The sequence below is a fragment of the Medicago sativa genome, chromosome 4, assembly GCF_051527215.1.
Source record: "Medicago sativa cultivar Bolivia chromosome 4, Bolivia_mono, whole genome shotgun sequence".
NCBI classification, from domain to species: Eukaryota; Viridiplantae; Streptophyta; class Magnoliopsida; order Fabales; family Fabaceae; genus Medicago; species Medicago sativa.
In genome coordinates, this window is record NC_140752.1 from 93,263,744 (window position 1) to 93,282,342 (window position 18,599).

The window sequence follows — 18,599 nt, forward strand, 5'->3', positions numbered from 1 at the left end:
TTTAAATAAAAATGTTACGTATAAAAAAATTCAGCTAAACAAACGCATCATTAGTATAGTATAATGCAAGATTAGTTTAAATTCACTTTCATCGTCAACAACTTCTACTTCTAGCACACATTCAGTTGGCTTAGCCTATGGGCGTGAAGCTACTAGTTCAGCAGAAATAACTGAAATTCAATGAAATGCCAATTTCCTCGTTAATTGCGTTGCATTCTCATCAGTCATCACAAAGAACAAATAAAAAGTCCTTATTTGATGTTTGGAACTCTGCTTTAATCCTAACATAATAGATATGTTCCAAATGTTGTCTGACATTTTGATAATCATGGTAAATCACAAAGAACACTAGATGAAAGTTAAGAAATGTGAGATTTACCAACATGATATTGGTCTAGCTGAGGAGACTAGTCCTCCGAAACATGGCGAACTATGATTCGAATCTTCACAGAAAGAGGCATCTACATTTAGTGTCCCACGACTTCACAAACGAAATTGTCTTTGGTAGTAGGAGACACGTGGGATTACCCATAAAAGAAACAGGTATGGAGAGGAACATGCATCAAATAAGAAATTTTCATTTGCACAGTTAACAAGTGAATGAATAACTGAAATTTTATGTGACTGGACTAACTAGTAATATGAGTTCCATGTTATACAATGTATAGTACAAGGTAAGTGTTAAAAGGAAATAAGCATAGAGACGGGACAATTTTAACTTCCTATAGAGCAACTGGTTTGAATTAAGGGCTAAGACTCGGGATCACAATCACGCAAGAGGGCCCCTCTTACTTTGGTCCTGCCAAGAAAAAAAGCGAACAAGTATGCTATTAGAATAGCCACAAGAACACTTGCCTACAGGAATCTGGATCTGTATTACAAGAGTTAAGGTTTGTAATATAGTAGGAACACTTGCCTGCGATGTGCTGGCATCACACGATTCTTAACTTTTGTGGTGCCTGTATCCCGAGCTTTTTGCTTATCTGCAATTCAAGAGTAACATGAAAATGGAAAATGTTTAACATATACAAGAGCATCCTGTACAACAAACAACACTACAATATAAGCAGAAGCTCCAATGTTATTCTTCATATTCCAGTATATTCAAAATGGTGCCAGAAGAGGCAATTTTTCACTTTCCTCTTCAGGTTATTGTTTTCTTCACAGATGAAAAATAGACCAAATGCAGTCACCATTTTCCTAAATGGAGAAATAGTTGCAGATAAAGAAAATGGTGAACAAGTTTGATAATTTAAATATTTTATTTAGTTTTGAAAGAAAAAAAAAAAAACAGTATAGATTCACCTCATATAATATAACACATAAAAAAAACCTTAAACCCTGCTAACAACTTTTGAAAGACCAAATATTAGAACACATAACACACCTGGAGAGTTTTGTGCTCCATTATTAGAAACACCTGCTTTCTCTGAGTCACTAATTTTTTGAAACTTTTGCCGTCGATCCAGTGGTATGGTTTCATTTCTTTCCTGATAGGTAGAAAAAGAGTGTTCATAATCAAATTTTGAGAGTCACTTAAAGAGGTAATAGACTAAGTTTTCCGCAGAGTTGAAAATTATTCAGTCAAAATTGCATTTTGCACAAATAAAAACCCATGATTAGCCTATGAAAAGAATAAGGAATAATTGCAAACAGCATAATTTGTAAGGCTTTAAAAATAGGTCAACAAATCCCATACTAACAGAATGATGACCCTATAATTTTCTGTCATTCTTAATTTTCTTACTGCTGTAAAGTAGGAATGCCAAATCAATTCCAAGGAATCCCTACCAAAAAATTATGATCTGAGGAATTAACTAAAAACATTATAAATAAATACCCCAAGCACAATTGTTCAACTCGATTTGGATAATGTACCTTCTCAGATGCCATCATGTTTGTCAACTGCACAGAGCGTTCTTGCACTGGTGGCACAATTAAAGAAAAGATGTTACAGTTAATTCCGGCACAGACCATACAAATCCAATTGAAGTTATATATTAGTTGCACACATCTTTGGAAGATGCATCTAAAGATAATTATGATTGATGCACATAAACAGAAAGAACCAAACAGAAATCAAGACCTTACGAAAGATTCAAAAGATTGATACAATATAAGAAGGACGGACTAACCATCTACAAGAGAACATTTGATAGTTTTGAATGCCTTAAAGAGGCTCAAGGATAAATTTGACACAGCTTCGCTAGCACTGGAGTCCACTAGTTTGGTAAGAGGAATGGTGATTAGAGGCATTCCTTTTGATTTTTGAGCAATTAATTTAGCAGAACTAACACCTGAAATAAGTAACAAAGCAAATGCGAGCAAACAATGAGTATGCTATTCCTCAAGACAAACAGTATGCCATTATTGATTGCATGCATCAAAGAGGTCCACATAAGATGTTTATAAATTATAAGAAGATATAGAAAGTGGGCAAACACTATAAACTCAGTAAGCAACAACCAATGACCTGTTTGTATCGACTTATTTGAGCTTATCTACTAACATACATATTTGTGAGACTGTTTGAGAGAGCTAATAGAAACGAATTACTACATATCGATGAGCTGTTTTTCAGTTTATTTCCATAAGCTCTGTAGAAAAGCTTATGAAAACAGCTTTTAACTTATATGAAAACAATTTAACTTTTATTTTATCTTTTGTTATAGAAATAGTTTTATACATAAATATCTATATGATAAGCACTTAATTAAGGTGTGTTTATTCAAAGATGTCCCAAATTACTGTCATCGAAACCTTCTCCATAAGAGTGACCAAGATGGAAGTGTCATAGACAGACAAGTCAGCAAGTACAATCATCTCCATGCATTCCACAAGAGGATATACACCAAATTTCAACTTATTCTATTGAAGATGATTCACACACTTACCATCAGAGTTAGAATTTGGCTCTAGAACGAGCTTCAGATCTTCTGACTTGAGGGAATTTACAAAATAATCAGCAAACTCAGACCAAGAGCCCCCTATTCCAATAATATCCATCTGGAGCGAAGGTAAATAAAAATTACGATCTTTCACAAATTTACATAATAGAGCAACTTTACAAGGATAAAAGTAATAATTTGAAACAGAAGATCATAAAATGAAGAGAAATACTCACGATGTCCTCTAGCGAGGAAACTGAAAGATGAGCTTCCCAAGTGTCAGAGTGGAAATCAGTGACATGAATTACAAGGTGAGAAGAATCAGGAGCATGAACATGGAACAAAAAAGGACGCGAAGGATGAGATTGACAAGTATGAGGTGGTTTCCACTCCAGTTTGAGTTCAGCAAAGATTGGTTCAAAGTCTTGAAACGCCATTGCTACTTAAATCGATGGAGTGGAGCTTCATTAGCTTCTACAACTGTATGTATAATAAAACAAGAAAATTGAGTCACGTATCGATCTTAGGGTTTTGAAACCCCTCGTAATATTAATATTAAGAAATACTACGAGTACGAGGAGGGAAGAACACGGAGACGAGTACCAAAGTTATTTGAAAGTCGGAGGAGGTTATTATGACTAATTTAGGTTACTTGACGATTTATTTTTTGTACAATGTATGGTGGAAAATAGACAATACAAAATAAAATGAAGCTTTTTTTTTTTGAGCAAAAAATAAAATAAAATTTACTACAATACTCTTGCTAATGTAAATATTATGAGGAGAGAGAAAGAGTGAGAGAGGGAGATGGAGGGAAAAGCAGACGAGGGAGAGGACATGAGATGAGAGAAACAGTGATTGGGAGGAAGAGGAGTTAAGAGAGAGGGATTAGGAGAGAGGGAAGGAGAGTATTTCTTGAGTAGTAGAAAATAAAAGGGTATTTTGACATTTTAAACAATTTGTATTTAGAGTAAAATCTTATTTTAGAATATAGTGAGAGATAAAAATTTCTTTAAAAAAATCAGTTTTTTGAGTAGTCTCTTACCCTTTATTTTGTCCCATTCCAATAAAAGATGGTGACCTAGTACTATATGAACAAATATATCAAATTCTTAGAGATCAAATTAAATATATGAATAATTGTTTTTCCATATGCATCGGACACATATCAAACCAAATGATTAACAGGTTGCAATTTTATTTTAGTGTACGCTAATAAGTACACCCTCCGGTCACAAATATAAGTAAAAATTCATTTTTTTAAGTTCATTCAATAAATGATGTATGTAGACTATTAAATAGACCACATACATCATTTATTGAATGAACCTAAAAAGTAAATTTTTGCTTATATTTGTAACCGGAAGGTGTATGTCTAAGACACTTGTTGAAAAATTAGAAAAGACAATAAATGATAGATTTTATGCGGTAAAAGCCAAATTTCACCAAAGACTTTATGCTAATAAGCATCAATGTTTTTTTATTCGAAGTTTTTTTTAAAAATATCATAAAAATATAGTTCCGTTCTAGTTCACCGTCAATAGTTAGTGCACTTTCACCAACAAAACAAAATCAATGGTTAGTGCGCAATGTGGGTGTTGACTCCAATCGTGCGAGTACTGTAAACTTTCGTAAATCGAGTTCAATTCCTGCTCATAAACAAATTCTTTCAAACTCGTTCTTATCTCTAATTTTACTTATACTAGATCATCTACCTGTGCTGCCGCACGGGCCATAAATAGCCAAAGACATTGATTGCTATTCATATTTGGATGTCGAATATCATTAGCGAAATGTGTGTGATACACTCGATAGGTTGTAATGTACTTCCAAATGGTTAATTTAATGTTGTTGTTATTACATAATTTACACAGTTTTGTTCCAATTCCGTTCCATCAGCTCCAAAATATAGCAAAAACAGGATCAGGCTTGTATAGCCATTATTTACTTCAAAAAAGGACAATCTCCCTATTGAACAAACCTCCTGGTGGTGATAAAAAAAATATATTATATAAATGTTAGTTATAAGTTTTCTTATGCCACTAATTGATACATATGTTAAATTAACCAAAGTCTCAGTGAGTAAATTAACGCGGTTCTTATTTCTTAATGTACCATAACCTGTTGTCACTACCATTCTGCAATTGATGTTTCACCAGCAATTAATAACATTCTTAGCTAATCAGCAAGAACATTCTTTATAAGCAACAATCACTTGCACATAACGCATGGCAGCATGGATATTTTCTTCCCACATGTAAGTACCTATATAGCATGAGATGTAATCTACAATTATTGTTCATTTCATCAAATATCAACCTATTATGGGACTCGTTGATCAATGAAACATCACTCCTAGGCATTGTAGGATAATCTTCCTTCGTGTCTTTACCATGGCTCTGCAGAAGTCTTTCAATCTCCTCAAGTGCATAACTCTTCAACTGATCTTCATCTAACACTAAATCTGCAGCAACCAATGCATCGTATAATTACATTAATATAATCAGCAGTCAATGAAAGCAGTGTTATAAGTCCGTCATTACCTTGTACACGTAATATCATTCGTTGCCGATAAAGGACATCATCACTGAGGTGTTCCCATGTTTTACTCCAAACATATTCAGGCCTAGAAAATTGGTTTGATACCAGCAAGATATCGAACAATCGAACAATCGACGCACATAAGAACAACAACACATTTAATTCATTGACTCACAATGCATTTTGCAAAATATTAGCCGCAACAATGCTTGATTAATTGTGTGGCCTTTCAATGCTTATATAGCTTTTGACAACTTTTACTTAGTCCTGCATATGCACTGATCAGGCTCTGCAAAATGGATCTTGTTAACTTATAGCTGATATTTTCTCAGCAACATCAAAGAAAACAACTCCTAAATGAGCTTATATGGTTTTGTAGATAAAACTAAAGATACTTAATACTACTAATCAATAATATGCATTTTCCAATGTGGTATATCTTGTGATCCTACACCATTTATAGTATGAATGAAAATTCTCACAATAAGGCAATATCACTTACATTGGAGATGTCAAATTCAATATTTTATGTTCATAGTTTCAACAGGTTCGTTCGTATAGCAAACACCTTATAAAATATGCAAACTAAAATGCATCAAATTCTTAGAGAACGGTTCAAGACAATTTCAAGTATGGGGTTGCATAGTCTGTTGTCACTATGAGGAAACCATTACTAAAACACATGTTTTGGCATTGAAGAATATAACAGGAACAGAGACAATTTCAATTCCTATATCTAAATTCTAAAACACACAGTTGTAACACAAAAAGGACATGAGTGTTGAAAGTGAAATTCAAAGAGGCATTCAATCAAACATGTAAAAGTAGAAGTAAATCAAGCTAAAAACTTAAAAAGATGATTAAATATAAATAAGTTCATGAAAGAAAAAGGAAACAACTCACTCCATATTAGGACTCGAGCATTTGTAAGCAATCACCACCGCGAAAACCGTCACCGCAGGCTGCTAGAGTCAAAATTCCCAATTTGAAATCAATAGTGTTAATTCATTGTGGAAATAAAAATCATTTTGAACACAACAATATGAAGTTTGTTAGGTGCAAACCGTAATCTAAACATGAACAAACAACACAAAATGGAAAAAAACTAAACAAAACTAAAAAAAAGATCTGCACAAAGTTTCAAAAAAAACTAAACCATTTTTCTCCAGAGTTTCACGTGAAGTATTTGTTATGTAAAATAGCATAAAGCGTCTCATTGACTACCAAACATGATTCAATATTGAAGCTCCGAAATTGTGAGTTAATTTCAAAACCACAAATTCGTAATCTTTCAGGCTTGTCTCACTCAAAGAACGTCGGTGGCTCGGTTTCACTCTCATCGATCTTGCACACAAAGAACAACCAAACATCTGATTCTCTCCTTCACATGATTTTCCCTTGCCTCCCAGAAATTTGTGGCTGGGTACAAATGAAGAAAGAAGCACTTTTCACTCACGCAACGGAATGACACGACTGTGAAATACAGAGAAGGCGGCGAGGGAGAGAAGGCGGCGAGCGAAGAAAGAGCGCATCAATAAGAGAATTGAAATAAAGGAGAAATAGAAGAGTTCCTTCTGCCAGCTGAAAAAGTTTTTAGGATCGAGATACATGAGGGGAGAATATTGAAATCTGTTTTAGTGGCAAAAGACCAAATTGTAGCACACAGTACCTATTAAGTCCAAAAGACTACAAAACCAGCACTAAATATGAGGCTATAATATACCAAAAGGAAGGAAGCTAGCTGCTATCATAAACTAACGGACCACCTAACACTGCCAAGCATACAAAAGCCTCACTATCAGCCCTTAAACACACCTCAGGCAGACTGTACAAAAAAACGCACAGCAGGAATAAGCTTTCCGCACCAAGCCTCGATGAGATACTTATCAATCTGCAGCAAAACAGTAGCAGGAAAAAGCTCCCAGCCCCACGCAACCCACCTTTGTAATATGCCCTTCAAATCTACCAACGGATTCAGCAGCATGTATCTTACATAAGTGGTTTTGAACGACGCATAAACTGCCAATAACATCTGCTACAAATTGAAATATAATTGGCAAGTAACTTGTTAAAGAGTTCATTGAAGAATGTAAAAAGAGTGGAGACAATTTCACAAATAAATTTATCTCTCATGTCATGTCAGATAGACTACAGACTTCAAACAATTTGAATGATGAAAAGTAAAATTTAAAATGTTTTGGAAGATGTCAGAGTTATAAATATAAAGTAAACCTACTTAAATGTGATTGAAACATACTGCTACACTCACTATTACTCATACTTGCTTCTTTCATGGTTAGAATCAAAGGCTAAATTCAAGCAATTGCAAGAAACAACAACGAAAGTCATAAATTCAACCTATGATGGAATCTAGAGAAAGATGAGAGACATTGTACAGGTATTGGTATTTACCTAACACGATCGATTTGAATGAGATCAAAACGGAGAAGAATTTTTCGTCTGTGTCGTCGTCATCGTAAAGGAATAGTAGTAGAATGAGAAAAGGAAAAACCTGTTGCAGAGAACGAAGGACCGAGAGAGAAGTATCATGTTACAACCCCATAGTTTCAGTACTTCCTAGTGAAGCGGTTGGATCTGGTTTGTGGTGGTTCAGATATGGTTATGTGTTCTCCGATTCCAGCACCGCGCATGAAATTGAAATGCAAATACAAATTCAAATACAAATGAGTTAGGGAGTGAAGTGAAATGGGAGTGTAGAGAGAGAGAGAGAGGGAGAGACGGTAAATTGAGAGAGAGAGAGAGAGAGAGAGAGAGAGAGAGAAGGGAAGGCACGTTTTTTAAGTCCTGTATTGAGAGCAGTGTGTATAATAATTGTTATTGTCTTCCAAGGTGGGATTCAAATTTAGGGAGCCAATTTTTTAGTTTTAAGGTTATGCAATTAGGGTTTGCATGTTTGCTAGGATTAGATATAAAGGATAAACTAGATCGTTTATCCGTGCTGCCGCACGGGTCGTATAATTTTTAAATATAACACATTGATCTATATAATATAGATAAATTATTTCATAAGGTACGTTGATCGAGTTAAATATAATCGTGTATCACGTTGTCTCGGTTTAAAATAATATACTACGAACGGGTGAAATTTTTATGGAATCGAAGACATTTGTCTTGGGAATAGCAACAAAACGTAACCACAAATGGATAATATAACAAAGCATTCACAATGTCGTAACAAATACAATCAAAAGACTTATAGTTGGATAGTTATTGTAACAATATTAGCTGCTATTAGTCACAATTGATGACGGGTTCAAAACTATTCGATATACGCAGTTTCAATGAGAGCATACAATAATTGAGCAAAAATGTAACATCACAATGTATCAAATTATCAATTGATGGTTGTTCCAGCTACGCAAGCGTATAAAACAACATGCGGAGGTGTCTTCACAAAAACCTGAAAACAATATAAAATGCAAGAATTTTAATAGGTATCATTGTTATTGACATGCTAAGATCTGAAATTGTTGAAGTGGTCCTCAACCTATCATGTCCGAACATATAAACTTAAGTATTCTTAATTCAAATACGATCTAAAAACACATTAACTACCAACACTATATAGCAATTTGAAAATGAGATACATAACATCATCTGTCAAGACACATTCTCAACATAAAATATCATGCTAAATAACTTTTTGAGTTATAGGTTGCTTTAAGATCCAAATGTGTCATACATTTTTGGTTCATGCCTAAAGATTTTATGAAGAATCCTTTCAGAAAATAATATAATTGAGTTTAGAATTGTTCAAAACTGAAATTCATTTCAGTTGGCAAGCTATCATAAGAAATCACAAAAAGTAAAAGGTAATCAGTTTTTGAAACGTTACCATCAATTCAACCTGTCCTTTGACGCGGTTGATCAAATCAGATTCAAAACGAAGAATCTCAGGGGCTGCCTTTTCATTAAGCCAGCTCGCTTGAGAAGCTCAACATCAGTCGTCGAAATCAAGGCATAATTCAATTTACAATGAAAATGTTCTGCAAGTGTTATTTTTCAATTTTGTTGCTCAATGCTATTCAATAAAAAGAACCAAGAGCATGGCCACCTGAAAAAAGTTAAAGGAGAATGTGTTAGTGTGTTTTCTGTTCTAACCTTGTTAGATAAAGTGATGGAACATGAACAGTGTCAGAATGATGTTCAACATCAGTCAAACCACAGATAATTAAACAAACACTAAAACACATAATTCGACCAAATTGGAACAGACCCATCGAACAGAATCTTCTAACATAACTTGGGCACAATTTTCTAATCCCCACGCCTTAAATGCTTGCTCTACCTTTTTTGCATTGAAATGTTTATCAACAAAGTCTCCAAATGGAAAATTGTCATCCACCAGAGTAGTACACGGTCAATATAGAATACCTGAAACGGCACATATTTTAATAAATTGCAAATGGATTTTGTCTAAGAACTGACAACAAACATCATTCATAATAATTGAAGGGGAAATTCGACCAACAACACCAAAACACACAAAAACGTAATGAAAACGATCAAAGTAGACAAACTAAAAACTTAAACTGCCTTATGCTAAACAGCAACAAAAAAAAAAGTAAACGACTCCTTCAAATAACCAAAACCCTGAACACAACAACAACTATTAGGTGCGAGTCACTTTGAAATAAATGGTAATATCCCAAGTAACTTTTTTTATGGATTATGGCTCAGAAAACCATCAAAGTAAAGGCCATTAAAATAATAACTCACCTTTAATTTACTCCTGATATGGCTCCAATCTAATTTGCTGATAACTACAAAGATAAAAGTCCAATTTATTAGTTTCTTCATATAATAAAATCAGGGTTTTTTATTTTTTGGAAATGGATCAGAACAAAGAACAAAAAGTACCTTAATAGTTGGGATAGGTTTTCAAATTCCAATGATGAAAACGATCTTAAATATTAGGCGTGTGTCTGGTGTGGAGTTTGAAACTGCGGCAACTAAGAAAATGGTAGTAGAGCCGCACACCACTTTTCATTCTGAATAACAACAATGGTTACGCATTACACAAAAAAAAATGAAAATTTTGCTGTTTAATGTTAACTCATGAAACAGGAACAGAACCAAACTCAATTATTTTCGTTTATTTTGAAATTGAAAAAGAAGCATACAATAAAAAATAAAACAAACTAACTGCACTTGATTAACAAAACAAAAGGGTTAATAAATTGATTACCTAGAGAGGAAAATTCAATGTGTTGCCATGGATTGAATTTTCCTGATAAGGTCAGGACCGTGGCCGTCCGTCTCAGGTTTGCCGGCCCGGAAGAGAAGAAAGGTGATGCTTTTTTGGGGATTTGAATTTGATTTATCGGGAACGAATTCAAAGAAATACCTAGTCTCAAGAAAAGAAAAGACGACGACGGTCTGTTGAGGCTGAGGCGGACGATGGCAGTCTGTTTAGGCTGAGGCGGTAGACGACGGACGGTGGCGATCGAGTCGACGACGGCGAGGGATGAGAGGAGACATACGACTATGATGGAGGATAGATATGGTAGAAAGTCTGGTTATTGAGGATAAATATGGAGAGGGTTGGCGATGGTGATGATGAGAAGAGGAAGAAGAAACATGTGAGCTTGTTTTGAGAAAGAAGGAAACGCGTGTATTGATATGTGAGACATGAAAAACATGCCGAAATAAATTATGTGGGAGAAGGCTTAGAGTTTTGTCATTCCAAGACACTTCATTCAATTAATCATGGAGGGAATAGCTGATTTCGAAATTCAAATATCTTGGAGCCATTTTGGTGAATTGAATTAAGCAACATAGAATAATCTAATGGCTGAAACGATTTGGAGCCAAAAATTAGGATTAGGTTTAGGGAATTAGGGTAAGCTTGTTTGCTAGGATTAGATATAAAGGATTGAGCCAACATAAGACTTGTCAATTAATTCTATGTGCCAAAAGTATAGACAAAAGCTTATCATGCTTGCTTATTCTTCTTCGAAAATATGGAATTTCCTACAATTATCTGTGAAGTAACAGCCTTCCAAATTTATATGCTTCAGATGTTTTAATCTGAGGTTAGTAAGTTGAAAAAATGGCACGTCAATGTAGGAGATACCATGTTTTTTTGACAAAAGGAGATACCATGTTTATCTTGCAGTTGAGTAGGAAATATATACACCACTACAAAATGTGAGGTTATTCATAGTTCTCATCATTTTAAGAAAAGAAAAAAAAGAGTTCAGAACGAACAGCACAATTAGCTAAAAAGGAACCAAGAAAATTACAAATTCTTAAAACTAGAACAGTGCGAAAACATTATATAAGGTTTTGTAATCATTAATAACAGTGTGTTAACTGAAAATGATAAGAAAAGGAAAGAAAGAAAAAAAAACTCAAGAATTTTCAATAATAACTCAACTACCACCAAATCCACAAAATTGTTGCTGGTTTCATAACATACATTTATGTGCGAAAAACTGTTGAGTTGAGGCCCAGATAAACCAACATTGACTGGAAATCTTCCATCTCAACTTGAACTTTTCCGTGAAAGTATTAAAAGTACAACATGGTTATTAAACTAAAACTAAATTTAACTGTAAGTCACGCCGTTTCCGCTGATAACTTCACCTATGCGGTAGGCTTTCTCTGTATCACTTCCGTTTTCAAGTATTCTATTAGCTGCCTCTGGAGTGACTACAAGGACCATCCCAATGCCCATGTTAAAAGTACGCATCATCTCAGAATCTTCAATTTTTCCAGCCTAATGGGAGAGATTATTAGTATATACGGTGCATTTTTGTCCCCAAAATATTTGAAGATCAAACAAAAATATATTATTGTTGATAAAAAAATTAAAAACAATATCTTAGAAATACCTCCTGAAGCCATTTGAAAACTGCAGGCATCTCCCATGAGTTTTTGTATATAGAAGCACCAAAGCCTTCTGGAAAAACTCGAGGAATATTATCTGTGAAACCGCCACCAGTGATGTGAGCAATTCCCTTTACCCCTCCTTTGCTCACTATGTCAAGCACCTATTACAAAAAGATAAAAGACGTCTTCGAGATTTAAAGGGAGTGAGTTTAAAAAAAAAAAAAACAAAGAATGTGGTGAAGAATCATAAATATTAAATAACCTGTTTAACATAAATCTTAGTTGGAGCCATTAAGGCTTCTGCAACTGTAGTGCTAGCGCCGGGGAGTTTATCTTTCAATGAAAGACCACTTTTCTCAAGTACTCTACCAAAATATATTGATAAATTTCAGTAAGCCAATAATTTTATGAAAGATAACAGATTTCATACTCAAAACCAACCTTCTAACAAGCGAAAAACCGTTAGAGTGAACTCCACTTGACGGTAAACCAATAAGAATGTCGCCCGCGGTAATGTCTTTTCCATTGATAACGGAATCTTTTTTTACAATCCCAACTGCACAACCACTAAGATCATATTCACCTTCTTTGTATAGACCAGGCATCTCTGCAGTCTGAAAAGTGTATAAAACTAATTAGAGGAGAGATATAAATAATCCTGATCTTCATCGACATTTAGAATAACATGCAGTTGCGTGTGTGTGAAAAGGAAGTTATGTATATAAAATCTAAGTAGAGAGATTGGCTGTAATATATTCATGTGTTTAATTTATTTGATAACAATAACCTACTTGAGTTTGAATAAAATGTCAATCAAACACGTAAAATAAAATAAGAAAATTTCAATTTGACAAGTCTTATTGTAAGAAGCAATGGACCATGTCTTATCCAAATAAGCAATTGAACATGCCTTATCCTAATAAGTAGGATTACCACTTGAATGGATCATTGCATTAGATAAATCAAATTTCAGTAAAACAATTTAGAATGAGGTCTTCTATAATAGGTAAGGTCTTCTATAGTAGTTAATCAAATGGCTAAATCAAGCTTATATAAATGCAACCTTTGTTCTACTGTGGTTTTCTCAAATGGCTAAATCACGCCTCAAGAAGTATTCCTCCAACTTCTCCCGCATACATTTCATGCTGAGCCCCCTCAATATCAGATACTAGCAATAGGTTCTTTCAAAAACAAAAATATTTTAACAATGAATGCTTGTCTACCCTAAATTGATAATATATTATGAATTGGCAAGAATACACAACAACAAATCCAATTAGATACTGTGATTGGATAAACCACAAAATATTTCAATACCTCTCCTCCGAGAAGAGCGCAATCAGATTGCTTACAACCATCAACAATTCCTTTTATAACCTGAAGAAGAGAAAATCAAATGAGGAATAAGCATTTTTACCATGCTCACAAAGTTCAAACCAAACCAGCTAGAAGCACATCCATTACCTGTTCAGCGACATCCACATCAAGGTGGCCAGTAGCAAAGTAATCTAGGAAAAACAAAGGCTTTGCCCCTGAAGTAACAATGTCATTAACGCTCATTGCAACCTAGATAGAAAAGCAGTCAAAACTCAAACCCCAAGTAACAGAAACACTTCAAAAATAAAAAATCAGAATTCCAAAATGTTTACCAGATCAATCCCAATAGTGTCATGAATGCCAGTTTCAAAGGCAAGCATCACCTTTGTCCCAACACCATCAGTACCAGCAACGAGATATGAATCACCTGTGCAAAACAAACCAAATCAACATCCAATTAATAGGAACTAACCAAACAAGGGTTAAACACATTTTCCCCCGACATTTGATCGAATTCAAGTTTACCCCCCTATTTGGCAGGAAGTAAATTCGCCCAAATGACAAGGGGCAAAAATACCTTTAATCCCAAAATTACAAGGTTGGAATTGCAAAAAACATTTTTACAGGGGGTATGTTGGAATTGGCGCAAACGACAGGGGGCAAAAGTGCATTTAACCCAATAAACAAAAGTGATTGTGAGTGCGGTTGCTTTAGTGTTGGCAAGTGGTCAAAAGCTCTTATCATATCTATAAGCTATTTCTATAATAAAGATATAACAGAGACAGAGTCAACTTTCTCCCATACAACCTATAAGCTGTTGTCATAAGCTTTCGTAGTGAACTCGTGAAAATGAGCTGACAAAATCATAAGCTGAAAAAGAACACTCTTGGAAGTGTTTATGCCAATAGATAAACATAAGAATCAATTCTACATGCAAAATCAATTCTTACTCTATACACTAAAAAAAATGTCAAATCAATTTTAAACTTCTATAATCACTTATCTCTGTCCAAAAATCAAATCAAATCAAAACAAGTGAAAATGAAAAACCACTAACCAAGGGGGAATAAACCACCGAAGCCACCAATCCCGGGAGCCATCTTTGCAATTCTTCGAACAAGCTCAGAACCAGCGTCAATGTCAACACCGGAGTCCTTGTACGTCAGACCTTGACCTTCAGCTCTAATACTAACAACTCTGCTATCGTTCTTCTTCAAGTTAGACATTGATAGTGCTCTGTTGTTACCACCGATTGCATTGAACAAACTGTGGTTGACTGTGGCGGTGCATTTACAGTTGTGAGAATTAGGTTTCAATGATGCTACAGCAAGAAAATGTGATAGTTCTGTGCAAGCTCCGAAACTCATTGCTAAGAGTGGTAGAATAAGTATATGAAGAGAGAAACTTAGGTTAGTTAGGGAGGGAGGGAGGGAGGCGGCGGTGGTTGGAAAGATGGATGATACTGTGGTGGAAACGCGGCGAGTTGTGACGGAAGTTTGCGATTTGCGTTCGCGAGAAGCAAGAAGGAGAAGTGAGTTGCGGATGAGAGAGAGTATAGCAACGTGAAAGAATAAGGATGAATTTGCCAACCGGTTCTAAACCAATTTAGTGAAATGGTAAACCGGTTTACTGGTTTTTTGTTATATGGATTGGTTTGGTTTTTTTATAAACTGGGCTGGGCTTTAAAAAATGGAATGGTTTGGTCAGTAATTTGGTTAGAAAATTGCTTTTTTGACAAAGAATACTTCCAATTGACACATGAAAATGACCTTAATGCCCTTGGCGGTAGTTAACTACGCTGGGAAACACGCCGGTAGTTAACTACCGCTGGCTTCCAGCGGCTGTTAACTACCGCTGAGTTCTGCGATTAAACAACACCAGAACCCTCATTTCTTCATTTTCCAGAAACACAAACACATTCAACTCTCTTCCAAATTTCTCCAAACTTGTACTTCACGAATTTGAGCCAAATTTCATCAATTAATTCACAAGTAAGTTCATTCTTTCTTATTTACATGCAATGTAGTTTGTTTAGGGTGTTAGTTTTCATAATTTTGAGCAAAATGTTAGTTTTAGGTAGTTTTAGGTTAGGTTAGAAAATTGAAAATTAACTATGATTTAGATGTTTTAATGTATTGTTTATGCTGGAATTGTTGTTTAGAGTAGGTTTAGGTACAATGTAGTTGTTTAGATGTTCGAATAACACTAATTGTGCTCCTAATTTAGAATGCACATAAGGTGTTTGTTAAAATGCATAAGTGAGGAAATATTGCTTTTTTTGTGTAATTTGTTTTCAAGTATGTTCAATTTTATAAAGTATATATGTTATAATTATTATAAGCTTGGATTTTTAAATTTTTTGGCAAGTTTGAAGCATGACATAATGTGGTATGTTATATAAAGTTTGATGAATGTGTTATATTAAATTTTATGAATGCCTAAGTTTCATTTTTGATATGTTACATGTTACTTGCTATGTTCAATGCCTTAAAAGTTTTAAATACATTGTATGCATGCCTATGTTCGCCTATGTTCGATGCCTTAAGTAAATGCTTAGATACATTGTATTCTTAAATACATTGTCAACTTATTTATGTTTTTTAAAATTTGTTTTGTACAAATATGGCTAGGGATACGGATGAGCAGCAGCGGGTTATTAGAGAGGATAGGATGCGGAGAGGTAAAGAGGCGAGTCCCGCTAGTGCTCGGAGAGAAAAGAGGGCTAAAGACCCGTATGTCCCTAAGACTCGGAGGCGCAGGGACCCGATGATACATGGAGAGGGCTCACAGGCACATGTGGATGACTCCTCCCAGGTGGTTGATCCGACACCAGCGCATGATTATGCTGGGTATGCGGATGATGGTTTTGTTGGCTATGATCGGATGGAGGAGGAGAGGATGTATTTTCAGCCGCCGCCGCAGGACGAGGCAGAGGATGAGGGGGTGCCAGAGGATGGGGGGGTGCCAGAGGATGTTGTGGCAGATTATATGGAGGCACATAATGTTATTCCCGAGGGTGAGCCTGAGCGTGAGCCTCAGCCACGACGAGGTAGTCGTGTTCCGCGGATACCGCCCTATCCTACTGGAGAGGCTCCCTTTCCTGGAGGACCTCAGACCACGTCATTGTTGTCCGACTACGCGAGACACGTGGCAAACCCTCTTTGGGTGAACCATAATAATGTAAGTGTTTAAATTGTTTAAAATTCTTTAAATGTTTTAATTAATTATATTAGGTAGCGTAAGTGGTTTAATTAATTACAATAACGTAGCGTAAGTCGTTTAATTAATTAAAATAACGTAGCGTAAGTGATTTAATTAATTAAAATTAGGTAGCGTAAGTTGTTTAATTAATTAAAATAACGTAGCGTAAGTGATTTAATTAATTAATATAACGTAGCGTAAGTGATTTAATTAATTAAAATTAGGTAGCGTAAGTTGTTTAATTAATTAAAATAACGTAGCGTAAGTGATTTAATTAATTAATATAACGTAGCGTAAGTGATTTAATTAATTAAAATTAGGTAGCGTAAGTTGTTTAATTAATTAAAATAACGTAGCGTAAGTGATTTAATTAATTAATATAACGTAGCGTAAGTGATTTAATTAATTAAAATTAGGTAGCGTAAGTTGTTTAATTAATTAAAATAACGTAGCGTAAGTGATTTAATTAATTAATATAACGTAGCGTAAGTGGTTTAATTAATTAAAATTAGGTAGCGTAAGTTGTTTAATTAATTAAAATAACGTAGCGTGAGTGATTTAATTATTTAATATAACGTAGCGTAAGTGTTTTATTTATTTAAAATAACGTAGCGTAGTGTTTTAGTTATTTAAAATAATGTAGCGTAAGTGTTTTAGTTATTTAAAACAGTGACAATGTCTTATTTAATTTGAATTTCAGATGTGGCATGATGCAGCGGGTTATAAGTGTGTAAACGCGGGGAAAAGGTTGAAGGAGCTTGATAAGCCGGAGGTGGCTATGAGGTGGTTTTGGGAGCCTGTGGAGGGGTCTGGCCTCCATGGTTTGATACACGTTGGGTATTCGACTATGACCCATGCGATGATACGTGCTCTATGCGAGAGGTGGCACACGGAGACGAGTAGTTTTCATCTACCTGTGGGGGAGATGACGATCACTCTGGACGATGTGCATAATCTTCTGCACATTCCTATTTACGGCCGCATGTTGGAGCACGATGAGTCGATGGATCGGGGCCGATCTATTGATATGATGACCAGGTTGTTGGGCATGTCAAATGCTGATGCCAGAGCTCAGGTTAGGGATGAATCTCCTAGTCATATGAGTTATCCCGCACTGAAGCGGGTTTATGAGCAGCACCTGACTGAGGCTAGACGACTTGAGCATGCACAGTCGAGGGAGGAGATGCAGGAGAGAGCCAGGAGGAGGGCGTGTTGTGTGAGGAGTTTCCTTCTATATCTCGTCGGTTGTGCGCTGTTCACTAACAAAACGAACAGACACATCGACTTGATATATCTGGATTGCATGGCGGACTTGGGGGCGATTGGGAAGTGGTCATGGGGAGGGATGACCTTAGCCTACCTCTATGATTATCTGGATGATTCTGTTATCTTGAATAACATAACGATGGCTGGCTCTGCGACTCTTTTTATGGTAATATTTATCTTAATTTCTTTATGAATTTATTTTATAAATTTTATTATCATGTTAGATTATTTTATAATGTTTTAGATTTATTGAAGTTTTAACTCGAATAATTATTTTTGTGTATTTTTTATTTTGTTGCAGGGATGGATTTTGGAGCATTTGCCAGGTCCTTACCCAAGGAAGCGTAACCCGGATTGGGACCCGCGGACACCATGTGCTGGGAGATGGCTCACTAGCAAAGGCCATAAAAGTGTGCACCATTACCGCTCACGCCTGGATCGCTTGGAGGTGGATGACGTCAGGTTTTCTACCTATGGTGATCGCAGAGACGTGCACCCATTTAATATCTTGTGACTTACTCGGGATGGCTC

At 35.4% G+C, this 18,599-nt stretch overlaps 2 protein-coding genes and 2 long non-coding RNA genes across 10 annotated transcripts; all 4 read right to left on the minus strand.

Moving 5' to 3' along the window:
- Positions 1-558: 558 nt before the first annotated feature.
- Positions 559-3,812, minus strand: LOC146933911 (U2 small nuclear ribonucleoprotein auxiliary factor-like protein). 2 transcript variants are annotated; one of them, XM_085705721.1, is made up of 8 exons: positions 3,492-3,606; positions 3,125-3,368; positions 2,895-3,006; positions 2,136-2,297; positions 1,879-1,925; positions 1,388-1,490; positions 917-983; positions 559-799 (listed from the first exon to the last, which is right to left on the minus strand). In XM_085705721.1, the coding sequence occupies exons 2-8, from the start codon at positions 3,323-3,325 to the stop codon at positions 751-753; spliced, it is 741 nt and encodes a 246-aa protein (XP_085561847.1). In that variant the 5' UTR covers positions 3,326-3,368; positions 3,492-3,606; the 3' UTR covers positions 559-750. The 2 variants fall into 2 exon arrangements, with proteins under 2 accessions (XP_085561847.1, XP_085561846.1); XM_085705720.1 differs by having other exon boundaries at positions 3,125-3,812.
- Positions 3,813-4,700: 888 nt separating this feature from the next.
- LOC146933912 (uncharacterized) lies at positions 4,701-8,252 on the minus strand. Of its 6 annotated transcripts, none has more exons than XR_015007606.1 (4): positions 6,333-7,835; positions 5,432-5,718; positions 5,010-5,352; positions 4,701-4,872 (listed from the first exon to the last, which is right to left on the minus strand). It is a non-coding gene; the product is annotated as an uncharacterized LOC146933912 (long non-coding RNA). The 6 variants fall into 6 exon arrangements; XR_015007607.1 differs by lacking the exon at positions 4,701-4,872 and adding an exon at positions 7,842-8,252 and having other exon boundaries at positions 4,952-5,352; positions 6,333-7,461; XR_015007610.1 differs by lacking the exon at positions 4,701-4,872 and adding an exon at positions 7,842-8,240 and having other exon boundaries at positions 4,952-5,352; positions 6,333-6,394.
- A 1,117-nt stretch (positions 8,253-9,369) lies between these two features.
- LOC146933913 (uncharacterized) lies at positions 9,370-10,443 on the minus strand. Its single transcript, XR_015007611.1, has 3 exons — positions 10,311-10,443; positions 10,170-10,213; positions 9,370-9,504 (listed from the first exon to the last, which is right to left on the minus strand). It is a non-coding gene; the product is annotated as an uncharacterized LOC146933913 (long non-coding RNA).
- Positions 10,444-11,810: 1,367 nt separating this feature from the next.
- On the minus strand, positions 11,811-15,179 carry LOC146933914 (phosphoribosylformylglycinamidine cyclo-ligase, chloroplastic/mitochondrial-like). Its single transcript, XM_085705723.1, has 8 exons — positions 14,659-15,179; positions 13,934-14,028; positions 13,749-13,850; positions 13,602-13,661; positions 12,726-12,898; positions 12,547-12,649; positions 12,287-12,445; positions 11,811-12,171 (listed from the first exon to the last, which is right to left on the minus strand). The coding sequence occupies exons 1-8, from the start codon at positions 14,966-14,968 to the stop codon at positions 12,001-12,003; spliced, it is 1,173 nt and encodes a 390-aa protein (XP_085561849.1). The 5' UTR covers positions 14,969-15,179; the 3' UTR covers positions 11,811-12,000.
- Positions 15,180-18,599: the final 3,420 nt, after the last annotated feature.